The sequence below is a fragment of the Littorina saxatilis genome, linkage group LG11 (assembly GCF_037325665.1).
Source record: "Littorina saxatilis isolate snail1 linkage group LG11, US_GU_Lsax_2.0, whole genome shotgun sequence".
Lineage (NCBI taxonomy): Eukaryota > Metazoa > Mollusca > Gastropoda > Littorinimorpha > Littorinidae > Littorina > Littorina saxatilis.
This window is the reverse complement of record NC_090255.1, coordinates 10,552,059-10,566,703: the sequence shown is the minus strand read 5'-3', so window position 1 is coordinate 10,566,703 and position 14,645 is coordinate 10,552,059. Positions and strand designations below refer to the sequence as shown.

The 14,645-nt window shown below is 42.0% G+C and overlaps 1 protein-coding gene across 1 annotated transcript in view; it reads right to left on the bottom strand.

Annotated features, from left to right (window-relative positions):
• Positions 1–14,645, bottom strand: part of LOC138979735 (dyslexia-associated protein KIAA0319-like protein) — a 100,993-nt gene that overhangs the window by 38,241 nt on the left and 48,107 nt on the right. The window contains exons 7-11 of the mRNA XM_070352476.1: positions 7,758–7,856; positions 4,041–4,144; positions 3,329–3,416; positions 2,817–2,906; positions 733–865 (exon numbers count right to left, since the gene is read on the bottom strand). Of these exons, the coding sequence (XP_070208577.1) occupies positions 733–865; positions 2,817–2,906; positions 3,329–3,416; positions 4,041–4,144; positions 7,758–7,856 (514 nt within the window). The remainder of the gene's footprint in view (positions 1–732; positions 866–2,816; positions 2,907–3,328; positions 3,417–4,040; positions 4,145–7,757; positions 7,857–14,645) is intronic.

The window sequence follows — 14,645 nt, the reverse complement described above, 5'->3', positions numbered from 1 at the left end:
AGTATTTATTGAAAAAAAGAAAGAAAAAAAACGGGGATATCATTCCCAGGAACTCTCACGTCAAATTTCATAAAGATCGGTCCAGTAGTTTAGTCTGAATCGCTCTACACACACGCACAGACACACACACACACATACACCACGACCCTCGTCTCGATTCCCCCTCTGTTAAAACATTTAGTCAAAACTTGACTAAATGTAAAAACAATAAAACAGTCACATATTTCTGCCCTGATGCACACAACAGACGTTTGTTCTCTTGAATTCCCTCACAGTCTGTGAGTCCCCCACATGACAGACATAGACACTGAGGTATAGATAAACACACACAAACACCCAAAAAGTTAAACACAGTGTGAAAGTTCGCTCTGTGATTCTGTTTCTCTCTCCATTTTCTCTACGGCTTAAATGATATACGAAACCGTTACATGCACAGCCTGGCGATGACTTTGACGATTTCTACTTCTGATATCTGGATGTCACCAAGACAAACTTTGTTCTCTAAATTCTTTGTCACTTCCTTGGGAGACATGCAGAAGATGTGACAGAATGTTAACCTGACGCCATTATTCACATTATGACGACTTTTCGAACTTTGTTTAGCTTTTGACATAAGATATTTCACTTCTAGAGGAAGGGTTAAAAAGAAACGTCTCCAGTTTGTTTGGATTGGTATTGTATGTCTTTAAAGTTAAAGCCAGTAGTTCACTTTGCAATCGTCCAAGCGTGTACCTGAACACATAGTTGCCGGGCGCCATGTCCTTGAGTTTCAGGGTCTGCGTGTCATCGTCAATCTCGTGTTCCTGCAGCGGGCCACTGACGATCTCCCAGTGATACGCCTTGATGCCGTCGTCGTCTTTGCTGTCTGCAGACATCCAGAGAAACAGTGTTACTAACTCACTATTACCTACGTGTAGTAACCATCCTGTGATTGACTTTCCAACAACAGCAGTAGGTAAAGGTCAAGGTATTCCCATAACCATCTGGTTGTATGGGAGTGAGACATTTGGAGATCTCAACTTTTCTAGGGCCGGCTTTATGAGGGGGGCGCCCATCTCCTCTCCCTCGCTGCCTTTGCCTTCCCCGGCCCTGAATAGCGTCAGGTTCCCATTTTCAACTGGGTGGACTGGAGAGCACTCGGGAATATCGGGTATTGTATTTGCCCCGAGTTGGGGACAAACCAGTTCGACCTCCAGCGTGAGAGGCAAGCGCTCTAACCACTGCGCCTCTCCGACTACAACAGCAGTACCAGGTGCATTTAGTATGTCGTCTGCAGTAACTTCTCTCAGCTGCCTCATTTTATGACTCAGATGAAAAACAAACAACAAATCTTTCTTATCTATAAACAATTTCAAAATGCAACCCCGAGTTAACAATTATGTTTTTCTGTGAAATCCAAAAATGCATCCCTCGATCTAATTGGTTCACAGGCAAAGACCATTATATTCTGAAATCTAAAAACAGATAAACAGTCTGCCAAAGTTCCAAAATTCAGATTTTTGATTGTTCGTTCATGGGCTGAAACTCCCACGGCTTTTACGTGTATGACTGTTTTTACCCCGCCATTTCGGCAGCCATACGCCGCTTTCGGAGGAAGCATGCTGGGTATTTTCGTGTTTCTATAACCCACCGAACTCTGACATAGATTACAGGATCTTTTTCGTGCGCACTTGGTCTTGTGCTTGCGTGTACACACGAGGGTGTTCGGACACCGAGGAGAGTCTGCACACAAAGTTGACTCTTAAGAAATAAATCTCTCGCCGAACGTGGGGACGAACTCACGCTGACAGCGGCCAACTGGATACAAATCCAGCGCGCTACCGACTGAGCTACATCCCCGCGTCAAAATTCAGATCGAAATTCAAGACGATTTTTAAACAAGTCCATTATTTGTTCTTCCTTTCTTTATTTGGTGTTTAACGTCGTTTTCAACCACGAAGGTTATATCGCGACGGGCTATATTCTAACAAGGGTAAAAAGAGAAACAGAATCCGTTAGTCGCCTCTTACGACATGCTGGGGAGCATCGGGTAAATTCTTCCCCCTAACCCATTATTTGTACCATTCGTGTTTGTCCATCTTGTCTACTTCAAAGACCACTGGGTCGACGTACTGAAATGTAACGTTTTGTTTTGTCAAATGTTACCATAACCTACAATTCTTGTTTTTTGATTCATGATCCTGATGAAGCTTTCATCAGCAAAAATGTGTATTGTATTGTGCTGTCCTTGTATCAGGGAGTACAGAGAATTGTCTTGTTTTTTAACTTGGTTCATCTCACCACAGTCACTTGGTTGTTTAGATTTCATAATCTCCTGCTTCCCATGTATCACCAAACTAAAAGGCAAATCCTAACTGAGAGCAAAACATTCTCTGATCCCTAGCACAACTTGAAGAGACAGACGGGCGCAATGGCTTGGTGATAAGACGCTATGAGCTTCCAAAGCAGAAGGTCGTGGGTTCGAATCCCGGCCGCGCCGGGTGGTTGAGTTGGAGATGTTTCCAATCTCCCAGGTCAACTTATATGCAGACCTGCTAGTGCCTTATCCTCCTTCGTGTGTACACGCAAGCTCAAGACCACTTGCGCATGGAAAAGATCCTGTAAACCATGTCAGAGTTCCGTGGGTTATAGAAACATGAAAATACCCAGCATGCTTCCTCCGAAAGCGGTGTATGGCTGCCTATATGGCAAGGAAAAACGGTCATACACGTAAAAATCCACTCGTGCAAAAACACAAGTGTACGCGGGAGTTTCAGCCCACGAAAGCAGAATAAGAAGAAAGAAGAAGAAAAGACAATAAGAAGGCTTATATTTACCTGAGCCGTCGAGAATGAAGGAGTTTTCACTTTTCACTTCCTGGGACGCTGGCGTGATGACAGCCACAGGAGGCGTGTTGTTCCGCTTGGCTGAGAGAAATCAAACATCACTTCATCAATACAAATACTGTCACCATTCGTAATGTGTTACAGTGGGACATCTCCCCCCCCCCCCCCCCCTCCCCCAGCCCCCTTTCCCATGTGAAATTATTATGTTATGTTGTTGTATAAATTTTCTTCTTGTACAGCGCTTTTGGCAGGGTTAAACCCTGGATACATGCGCTTTATTATCATTATTATCATTATTATCAATATTATCATTATTATAGGCCAGTAATGTGAACGAGGAGCACATGTTGAAAATTTGCCTCAATAAAAGCAAGAGTAATTCCCTTTTTCACAACCCATACAGAGTTACAGTTATTTCCAGGTGCGTCTACTCTGTACTGTTCTGTTTTTGTTTCGTTTTATCCCCTTATTAAAAATGGCCAATCAGCAAGCTTAGAACTTACGCGGTAGGACTGTTACGTTGACGTAGGCCTCCCCGTACTTGTTCTCTCCGGTCACGAGGACTTTGAGTCTGTACAGCCCTGCTATCAACTGCACACACATAAGACATAAAATCACAAATTTTAATATCGTATTATACATGCCACCCTGTATTTTCAGAATAAAACGTTGTTTAAACCAAGACATAAGATTTATTCACAACTATGTGCAGCACACTAGGAATTTTGCTTGGCTTGAATATATTCATAAAATTAAAACTGTCACCAAAATATAAAGTGCACACTGAATTCTTTACACACACACACACACACACATGCACGTATGTACGTGCACACACACACACTCACACACACACACACTCACTCACTCACTCACACTCACTCACTCACTCACACTCACTCACTCACTCACTCACTCACTCACTCTCACTCTCACTCACACTCACTCACTCACTCACTCACTCACTCACTCACTCACTCACACACACACACACACACACACACACAAACACACACACACACACACACACACACTCACTCACTCACACACACACACACACACACACACACACACACACACACACACACACACACACACACACACACTCACACACACTCAAACACACACACACACACACACACACACACACACACACACACACACACACACACACACTCACAGACAGAGGGGGTTCCACTGTACAATACTACTTACGTTGGAGAGGGTGAGCGTGTCCTTGTTCTTGCCCTCCATGGTGGCCGTCTCCTCTGACCCCTCGGGTTGACCCACCGGTGACCACTCGTACTGGTACACGTCATCTGTCAAACACACACAACACAGATATTATACAGACACTCTGGTTGACCCACTGGGGACTACTGGTACATGTCATCCGGTAAACACACACAACACAGATAATACAGACACTCTGGTTGACACGCCGGTGACCACTCATCTGTCAAACACACACAACACAGATAATACAGACACTCTGGTTGACCCGCCGGTGACCAGTCATCTGTCAAACACACACAACACAGATAATACAGACACTCTGGTTGACCCGCCGGTGACCAGTCATCTGTCAAACACACACAACACAGATAATACAGACACTCTGGTTGACCCGCCGGTGACCAGTCATCTGTCAAACACACACAACACAGATAATACAGACACTCTGGTTGACCCACTGGAGACTACTGGTACACATCATCTGTCAAACACACACAACACAGATAATACAGACACTCTGGTTGACACGCCGGTGACCAGTCATCTGTCAAACACACACAACACAGATAATACAGACACTCTGGTTGACACGCCGGTGACCAGTCATCTAGCAAACACACACAACAAAACAGACATTAATGTATTTTTGTGTATTGGTTCGTTTCGTTCATGGGCTGAAACTCCCACGGTTTTTATGTGTATGACCGTTTTTACCCCGCCATTTGGGCAGCCATGCGCCACTTTCGGGGGAAGCATACAGGGTATTTTCGTGTTTCTATAACCCACCACACTCTGACAATGGATTACAGGATCTTTTCCATGCGCACTTGGTCTTGTGCTTGCGTGTACACACAAAGGGGAATAAAGCACAGGCTAGTCTGCACATAAGTTGACCTGGGAGATCGGAAAAATCTCCACCCTTAACCCACCAGGCGGCAGTTGCCGGGATTTGAACTCACGACCTTCTGATTAGGAGGCCGATGTTTTATCCACTAGGCCACAGCGCCTGTCAAGTTTTATTTATTTTTGTGTGTATAATTGTTGAACCGAAGTCCTCAAATAACAAACTATCTAGCTTGCTTCCATATGTTGCTTTTGATCACATCATCCATTTCAATTATCATGCGAATAAAGTAGCAGATGTACAAGACTGTTTTGTAGAAAACATGTATTTATGTTTACATTTTTTCTTAAACACGTTTTATGTTTACGTATGCATGCACACACACCAGCAACATCTGTTGCTTTGAATAATAACACAATACCAAAACTGCCAAACAGTACAATTATCAAAACAATAGACATGAAAATGCTGTGCCATGATGAACAATAACAACAGCAGGGGAAAAATGTCAGTTTGAACCTGAAGGAAATTGATTTTATACTATAGCATTCTTACCTAAAGGAAATTCTTTTATAGCATTCTTTTGAGAGCATTCAGCAACTCACATACAATTCTCCCTATTTTTTCAGATGTTCCAATCCAAATCCCTCAATAGCATCTGACTTAGCCTCAAGTTTCGTAGACAATTCAAATTTTATGAGTCATTTGTAAATAATATTCTCTCCTTCAATCGTGTGTCTCCCAATCGCAGGTCTAATCTCTCTCTCTCTCTCTCTCTCTCTCTCTCTCTCTCTTCTCTCTCTCTCTTCTCTCTCTCTCACTCTCTCTCTCTCTCTCTCTCTCTCTCTCTCTCTCTCTCCCTCCCTCTCTCCCTCTCTCTCTGTCTCTCTCTGTCTGTCTCTCTCTCCCTGTCTCTCTCTCTCTCTGTCTCTGTCTCTGTCTCTCTCTCTCTCTCTCTCTCTCTCTGCGTTATGTTTGCCCGAGTAGTAGTTCTGGCAAGAATAGATACTTCTCATTAGGTTTTTGTCTACAATCCCGATATATTCGAGTATACTCTGTCTACCCCTATCTGTGAGCACACACACACACACACACACACACACACACACACAGACACACACACACACACACATTTTCACAGACATGTACACACAAACATTCTCACACACACACACTCACCCCCTCCACACACACACACTCACACACCCACCCACACTCACATACATGCAAACATACACGCACAAATGCATGCATCAGAGGTGCTTCATCATCCCCTATTGAACCAGATCGTGTCAACTCTTGCTTACGTTTATCTATAACAGCAGGTAATAAAACTGCAGAGTGTTTATAATGCACTAGATTTATAGCCATAACACATTTTCAAGGCATAAGGCAGAAAACACAGCAACAGCTTGATCGAACAAGACACCGATATCTCTGCTGCATAACACATTTGCTTGACTCTCTCTTTCCTCTTCTTCTGATCTTTCTTCTTCTTTTTTTTACAGTGAAGACTGTATGAGGCTTAAAGGTTTTCTTGTTGTTAAGATTATTTCTTCTTCTGAGTGACACAGTAAAACCTTCCTTTCAGTTTCACCCACAATAACTCTCTCAAACATCATTGCATCCCCACTTCTGCTTCTGGTTTAAACAAGGTTTTATTCAATTCAACATGGTGCAATAATAAAACCAGTAATAATAGGGATCGACGCCTCTGCTTCTGCCTGTCTTGACTCTTAATTACCCAGACAGTAATCAAAACATCTATACAAAATCAAACAATCTCTCTCTCACACTGTGTCAGCTTCTCTCTCTCTCTCTCTCTCTCTCTCTCTCTCTCTCTCTCTCTCTCTCTCTCTCTCTCTCTCTCTCTCTCTCTCTCTCTCTCTCTCTCTCTCTCTCTCTCTCTCTCTCTCTCTCTCTCTCTCTCTCTCTCTCTCTCTCTCTCTCTCTCTCTCTCTCTCTCTCTCTCTCTCTCTCTCTCTCTCTCTCTCTCTCTCTCTCTCTCTCTCTCTCTCTCTCTCTCTCTCTTTTAGAAAACAAAAATCAAACATTTTGGAACAAGCTTTTGATGCCAACGTCATTTCCTTTCTACGTCCTTAATTTCATCATTAATCATTGTGTCGCCCACCCGCCTTTTTAGGATACCATCAGCACGCACCAAAACATATGGCCAGCGCACCTTCTCTTACCAGGCCCCATCCATCTGGAACCAACTCCCGCATTCACTCAGGCACTCCACATCTATGCAATCATTCAAAACCTCACTCAAAACACACCTCTTCCCTCACTAGTCCGTTAATGACCACACATCACCCTCTCCTGCTGGTCCTTGATCTGTCTCTTTCTTTCTCCTTCTTCTTCCCTTTCCAGCTCTATTCTTCTTCTCTCAACTAACTTTATGTATCCAATACTTTATTTATTTATTTACGACTGTTTTTCCGTCTAGAATGCATGTGCCTGTAGTTGGTATGAGTGAGTGCGTCGCGTTCTCGCTGTGCGCCTGTCTGCGAGTGTATGAGTCCGAGTGTCTTGGTCCTTGTCGATTTGTGTTTCGTATAATGTTCACTATGTATTTTATATTTTGTAAGCGCCTAGGGCTATATTTAGATTAGGCGCACAAATGTTCATAATAATAATAATAATAATAATAATAATAATAATAATAATAATAATAATCTTCCAAGCAAGCTTCTGGACAATTTGTCAATTAAGTTTATTATTCGAAGATCAGTGACTAACGTTTTGTTTTGTCATAATTTAGAAAACAATCAAACATCATGTCTAATAACTTATTCTTATATATTCCCATAAAGACTCTATGCCCCAATCTCACACACACATTAACTCACCATCCTTTGCCGGGGGAACAACATAGGCCGAGAGTGTGATGGAATTCTCTGGAAGCTGTAAAACCCGAGTCTCGCCCGCAGAAACTACCAACTTGGTCACTGAAACAATTTGTACAACATCTCAATAATTAGTCTTGAATCATATACAATACAGGAAGATGTGGAAAAAGGCGAGGGGGGGATGGGGGGGGGGGGGGGGGGGGGGGGGGGGGGGGGGTGACCATCATGGGACATGTAAAAAAAAACTTGACTGAGTTGGTATGTTTGTCACTGGAACAAAAATTCCAACAAAATCTTAGTAAATCTTGACTCAAATGAAATACATGTACAAATAAAATAAATTAGAAAATAAAATAAAAAAGACATCATTGACACCTGCATGTGCTGGTAATGTTTACTAGTGGAACAAGTCATAAGAAATGTGAATTATAACGACTGTTAGGACTCTCAAATCATTAAATCAAATCAAATTCAGGGAGATGAAAACATGCACCCATTGCAATAACCTGACTGACATCAGGTGTGTTTATTGCTATGGAATCAAATTGCGTACCATTAAATTTATTAATAGACAAATTCCGAAAATAACTTCGTTGGGTATGTATGGGTTCTGGAAGAGTGAATAACCTTGCCAAAACTTCTGACAAACATTGGAGGGGCCAATCACTAGCGAGGGGTGTGTCCGACACAATCCTGCTCCTCACATCCACATGTTTCTGACACACCCCTCGCTAGTGATTGGCCGCCCTCCAAATTGTTTGTCAGAGGTTCTGGCAAGGGTGATTCACTAGTTCCACAACCTGAATACAAACCCGACGGAGTTATTGCAGAAATTCGTCTATTGAATGACAGCATTATTAGTCCCAAAAAAAATGTAATACTAACTTTAAAAGAAATAATGAGTGCATGGCTGCTGACACCAGTTGATCATGTTTAAAATCAAGGATAAGCCATAAATTGTTCATAAAATAGCTAAAACTCTTCAGCTTCTGGGGGGCAAACGGGGCCTAATTGCCTCTGTACCCCACATGGGGTCTATACCCCTGGACCCCAGGTTGTAACCCCCCCCCCCCCCCCCCCTCTCTGGCTTAACTGCTCCGCCCCTGAAGTGATCTATGTGTCTTTCACACTCTGCGATACAGTATCTCTGTGTATATATGCATCTCCACCTGTCTTCATCAATCCTGTAAATTCAAGGATACAAATACAGGTTCCTATGAATTAAACCGTCAATCCCAGTTAAAACAAGTCGCGTAAGGCGAAAATACAACATTTAGTCAAGCTGTCGAACTCACAGAATGAAACTGAACGCAATGCAATTTTTCAGCAAGACCGTATACTCGTAGCATCGTCAGTCCACCGCTCGTGGCAAAGGCAGTGAAATTGACAAGAAGAGCGGGGTAGTAGTTGCGCTGAGAAGGATAGCACGCTTTTCTGTACCTCTCTTCGTTTGAACTTTCTGAGCGTGTTTTTAATCCAAACATATCATATCTATATGTTTTTGGAATCAGGGACCGACAAGGTATAAGATGAAATTGTTTCTAAATCGATTAAGGACAATTAATTTTAATGATAATTTTCATATTTTTAATTTTCAGAGCTTGTTTGTAATCCAAAATTTTTTTTAATGACGTTTCTGATTTTTAATGACCAAATTCATTAATTATTTTTTAAACCACCAAGCTGAAATGCAATACCAAAGTCCGGCCTTCGTCGAAGATTGCTTTGCCAAAATTTCAATCAATTTGAATAATAAATGAGGGTGTGACAGTGCCACCTCAACTTTCACAAAAAGGCGGATATGACGTCATCAAAGGTATCTATCGAAAAAATTTAAAAAATGTCCGGGGATATCATTCCCAAGAACTCTCAAATTTCATAAAGATCGGTCCAGTAGTTTAGTCTGAATCGCTCTACACACACACACAGACACACATACACCACGTCGACCCTCGTCTTGATTCCCCCTGATCTATGTTAAAACATTTAGTCAAAACTTGACTATATGTAAAAAATGGAAAGTCAAAAGCGCTAAAATAATAGAGATGATAATGAGAATTAGGTCAGAGCAAGAAATAAAATGCAAGAGCAAACACAATTTTACCAGACAAAAATATTGATTTTGATGAAATTTAAAAGCTGAACGAGATTAAGTTGGTAATCTCAATTTGACTGAATTACCACAGTGTGAGTAAAATGGAACAGAAAACTGATCTGGATTGTGAAATAAGAAACTATTAAAGAAATTGGTCTCTGTGGAATTTATTTTGTCTCCATAATTCAATCTGTCTGTCAGTTATTATGCCCAATTTTATCTGTTTACACTGTCTGTTTTATTCAGGAAAAGAAATACAGGTGACTGTAAATAATGACCCATTCAGTCACAATTTTAAGTTCTTATATATATATATATATCCCAAACCACCCCCATCCTTTAATTTTTCTTTACAAAAACATTGACAATGTTTATCTTTACAACAGTTACTCATTCAGTTTTTGACATATTTCAAGTCTCAAATAAATGGCACATGAACGATGCTTTGCTCTAACAATTTCCTTCCTTTATGGTAATCTATTCTCAGAATGCGCGAACTTCCCAATGAACTCAGCGTGTTTGTTCCATACACTGAGTGCACTGCCGCCCTCACCAGTCCGGGTTGACAATGATGCATGCACTTGCACTGACCACTAACGAAAGCATGATAATTTGTGGTTTGTTTGTTTTCCTGCTGTTTATTGATTTCTTCTCCAAGGAAAGGAAAAAGCAAATTATGGCCAGAGTTATCAGTGTTTGGCTGAGACACAAAAGCAAAATTCAGATGTGTGAAAAAGTTTCTGGAACCCATGCAACCATAGTTTTAGCCTGTCTGTGTCGTCTCTCTGTCTCAGTCTCTCAAACAATCTCTGTCTCAGTGTCTGTCGGTCTCTCTCTCTTACACACACACACACACACACACACACATGCACGCACGCATGAGTCACACTCACACACACACACTGATGCATGCACACAATATCCACACACTCACACACACACACTGATGCATGCACACAATATCCACACACACACACACACTGTGACACACTGTGACACACACATGCACACACACACACACACACACACAGTGACACACTGTGACACACACATGCACACACACAACAGAGACTGATTTTTTTTTAAATAGCCCAAGGCTGAGATTTGAGATTATGCATGCAGATCTTTGGTGACACTGTTATTACGGGAATTACCCCAGATATGAGCTGTGATTATCGACTGCATCAGTTGAACTCGGAAGCTCTAACCTTTTCATCAAAATTCTACAGCCGTTTTTCTTCTCCTTCCTCTCAGTCTCACAGATGCTTGCGACCCAATCTGAGACGGCAGAGGCCAGGGTCATGCTCTAATTTTCATAGTGCCCTGCAGTCAGAGCTGTCAATTAAATGCAAACCCCCCTCTCTTCCATTCATTCATTTTCAAAATAGATACATGTACTGACAGCGAAGAAGTCACACACGGAGACAGTACTAGGAGATAGGGTACGTATTTCACACACATACTCACACACCCACCTCATCCCCTCCCTCCCCATGACCACCCCCCCTCTCTCTCTCTCTCTCTCTCTCTCTCTGATCACTGTTTAATCTATTACCCTCGACAAATAAAGAATTGTCATTGTCATTGTCTCTCTCAAACACATTAGCCACAAAATAAAGACGACATCCAATTCCTCTAATCTCACGTCAATAGTCCTCTCAACAAATTTCAAAAATAATTACAGCATTTTGCCATGTTTTTCTGCAATAATTCATTCATTTTTTTGACTTTTGTTTCTAATGGTTTAATTTAAATAAACTAGTCCTTATAAGCTATGATCTCTTTGTCTCACACAATTTGCACCTTAGAAAATACCAAGATAACTTTTTACATTCTGTTGTTTCAATCTTTAAACTCAGGATTTGCATAAAGTGGACCCCCCTTTTTAAGACCTTGTTTTCTCAGACTTTCTGTTCATAACCTCTGGAAAATGACTCCCATTGTAAGACTCCCTCCTTTTTAAGACCCCATTTTCTTCAATTTTTGGAGGTCTTAAAAGGGGGGTTTCACTGTACAACTTATACAATGACATATTCAAAATGAAAAAAAAAGCAGTCTCAAAGGTAAAATACCTGTCGCATAGGAGGAGTCCTCCAAAGACAAACACTGAGACCATGACAACAACAACACAGTCAACTTGAACATCCAGCGCTGACCAACAACACTAACACCACCACACATCATCAGCCTACTCCACCGGAAGCAGGGTACCTCATGCACATACCCTGGGGCGACTCAGCTACCCCTTTTAATCACACAACCGCAGCAGAAACACATCAACCGATCAACCACAGCTGCCAGATTTTCCGAACACATGCATCTTGAGCAACTCCAGCGTCTCAACTGAGCCACAAAGTTATCGTCCACACTGATCAATACAGAAATGATCTCGCTTCAACTCGTTGCCTTGCTGTCTTTCCAGCCTTACTTCTCAACTGAGCCACAAAGTTATCATTCACACTGAACCATACAGAAAAGATCTTGCTTCAACTCCACACAGTTATCATCCACACAGATCAATACAGAAATGATCTCGCTTCAACTCGTTGCCTTGCTGTCTTTCTATCCCACCTGTTGAACTTTTGGCTTTTGTTTTTGCCTTCAGCGGGAAATGTCACTCAGTGTTTTCCTTGCGCACAGCTTGTGCGGAGTGATGCAAAACTCTACAGCATTGGACATAAATGTTGCACAGTGGTGTCTGCCATGTCAAGTCGAACCTTACTACAACGACCACCAAAGGGACCAATGAAAAGTGGTTGCTAAATAGCATAGACATGTGATAGCAGTGGAAAGGTGAATGATATAATCAGGGTTTAGCCTGGGAGAAAAAGGCAATGGAACATTTGTCCCCCTCAATTAAACTCCAATGGGACATAGTTGAAGGCAAGAAGCGCCAAAGAGGCCTCGAGCATGTACGCGTTTTGACCAAAGATGCAAAATGGTGCAATATGGTGCCATCTGAGAATAAGCCGCTATATCGTGTTATACATATGTGTGTGTGTTTCTGTGTGTTTGTGTGTGTGTGTGTGTGTGTGTGTGTGTGTGTGTGTGTGTGTGTGTGTGTTTCTGTGTGTGTTTGTGTGTGTGTGTGTAATCCAATGTAAAGTGTACATTTGGTGGCGCAAGTGGTATGTAATCTTAATGCGCCCTTTGACGCACTGAAGGGTCCAATTGTGATGGGACATTTTCAGATTTAATGCGCCAACGGCACAGGGCGCACTAGTAAATGAAACCCTGTATAATAGAAGAAAAACTCGTCTGGGATCCTTCAAAGTGGTAATACTGGTGTGTGAAGGTGGTCGCTTTCAAGAGGTGGTCGCTTTCAAGAGGTGGTCGCTAGGACACGTTCAACTGTATTTGGCCCCCTCTTGTGAGAGAACACCTCCCAAAAAAGTACACATGCTGTTGTCCATTTGTCTATTCTCTTCACCAAAATAAACCTGTCAAGACAGGCCACCTGCAATGTAGGGACACTTTGGGCTGGTACCAAGGGTGTGACAGGTACCACTGTGTTGGTTTGATGAAGTTGTGAGCAACACATTGTGAAACTGCTGACTGTAAATTAATTAACTGCCCACATACACACACGCCACTCACCTGCATGACAGTTATCAATGAATGCAAATTTATCACTGTACATAATCAATCTAATTCATGACATTGTCATCAAAAGAATATGAAATGTTTCTTCTCCCCGCTTCTGTCGGTGTCACAAAAACAAAACAAATAAACTTGTATCAATATGAGCTGTGACATATTTGTTCAGTGCCTTTGCCATATAAAACTTGGTTTTTTTATCACATTTTATGACATTGCAACCCAAGCAGCATCACCACATAGCTCTCATAGAACATTCTTGACAGCACTGGCGAGTCCTGTAAAACTGTTGACTTTAAAGTTATATTGTCCACCAACAGAAGTATAATACTTTTGTAGGTCAAAATTCTTAGGTGTAATTATCTTGCTGAGAATAGATAGGCTAAAATAACGGAGATGTTCATTAATTAACAGTCAAAAATAATTCACACTTTCACTGCACGCCCGAAGTTCATCGAACTCACACCATTTACTCAGGCAGAAAAATTACAGCCATTCCTATTTTATTGTCGTCTGCTATCAACGGCCTTCAGTCTTGACACTGAGAGTGGCTTAATTAATTGATTCTATGATTCACTGTCCAACAACCGATTCTTAACTGACTGCTATTACAGTGGAACCCCCCTTTTAAGATCCCCCGTCTCCGCCAATTTATGACCTCCCCCCCTTTTTAAGACATTGACTTTTCTGATTTTCTGATCATAACCTGTGCTAAATTATAAGTTTATCTCATTTCCAAGACCTGTTTTTTTCAGACTTTTGGAGGTCTTAAAAGGGGGGTTCCACTGTATTAATATAACCCTGGTGCAACAGACTGAGCAGCAATTAACGCAATATTGCCTATTATGTCCCTTATTATTACAAGGCAGATGGCCTCAGTAACAGTTTATTACATGCCTGACGATCCTTTCACAATTGAATGTAAAGAGAAGTGTTACAGCCTTGCCTCTGGTGGAAGACTGTGCAAATAAAATATAAACAAGAGAAACATTGACTCTGAAAGTGGCATACACCTCCCCCTCCCTGCTTACAAAATATAAACAATAGAAGAACCTACGCCTTTGACTGACGGTCCATCCCCCTCCCCCTCCACCCCTTTGACTGACGGTCCATCCCCCTCCCCCTCCACCCCTTCTTTGACTGACGGTCCATCCCCCTCCTCCTCCACCCCTTTGACTGACGGTCCATCCCCCTCC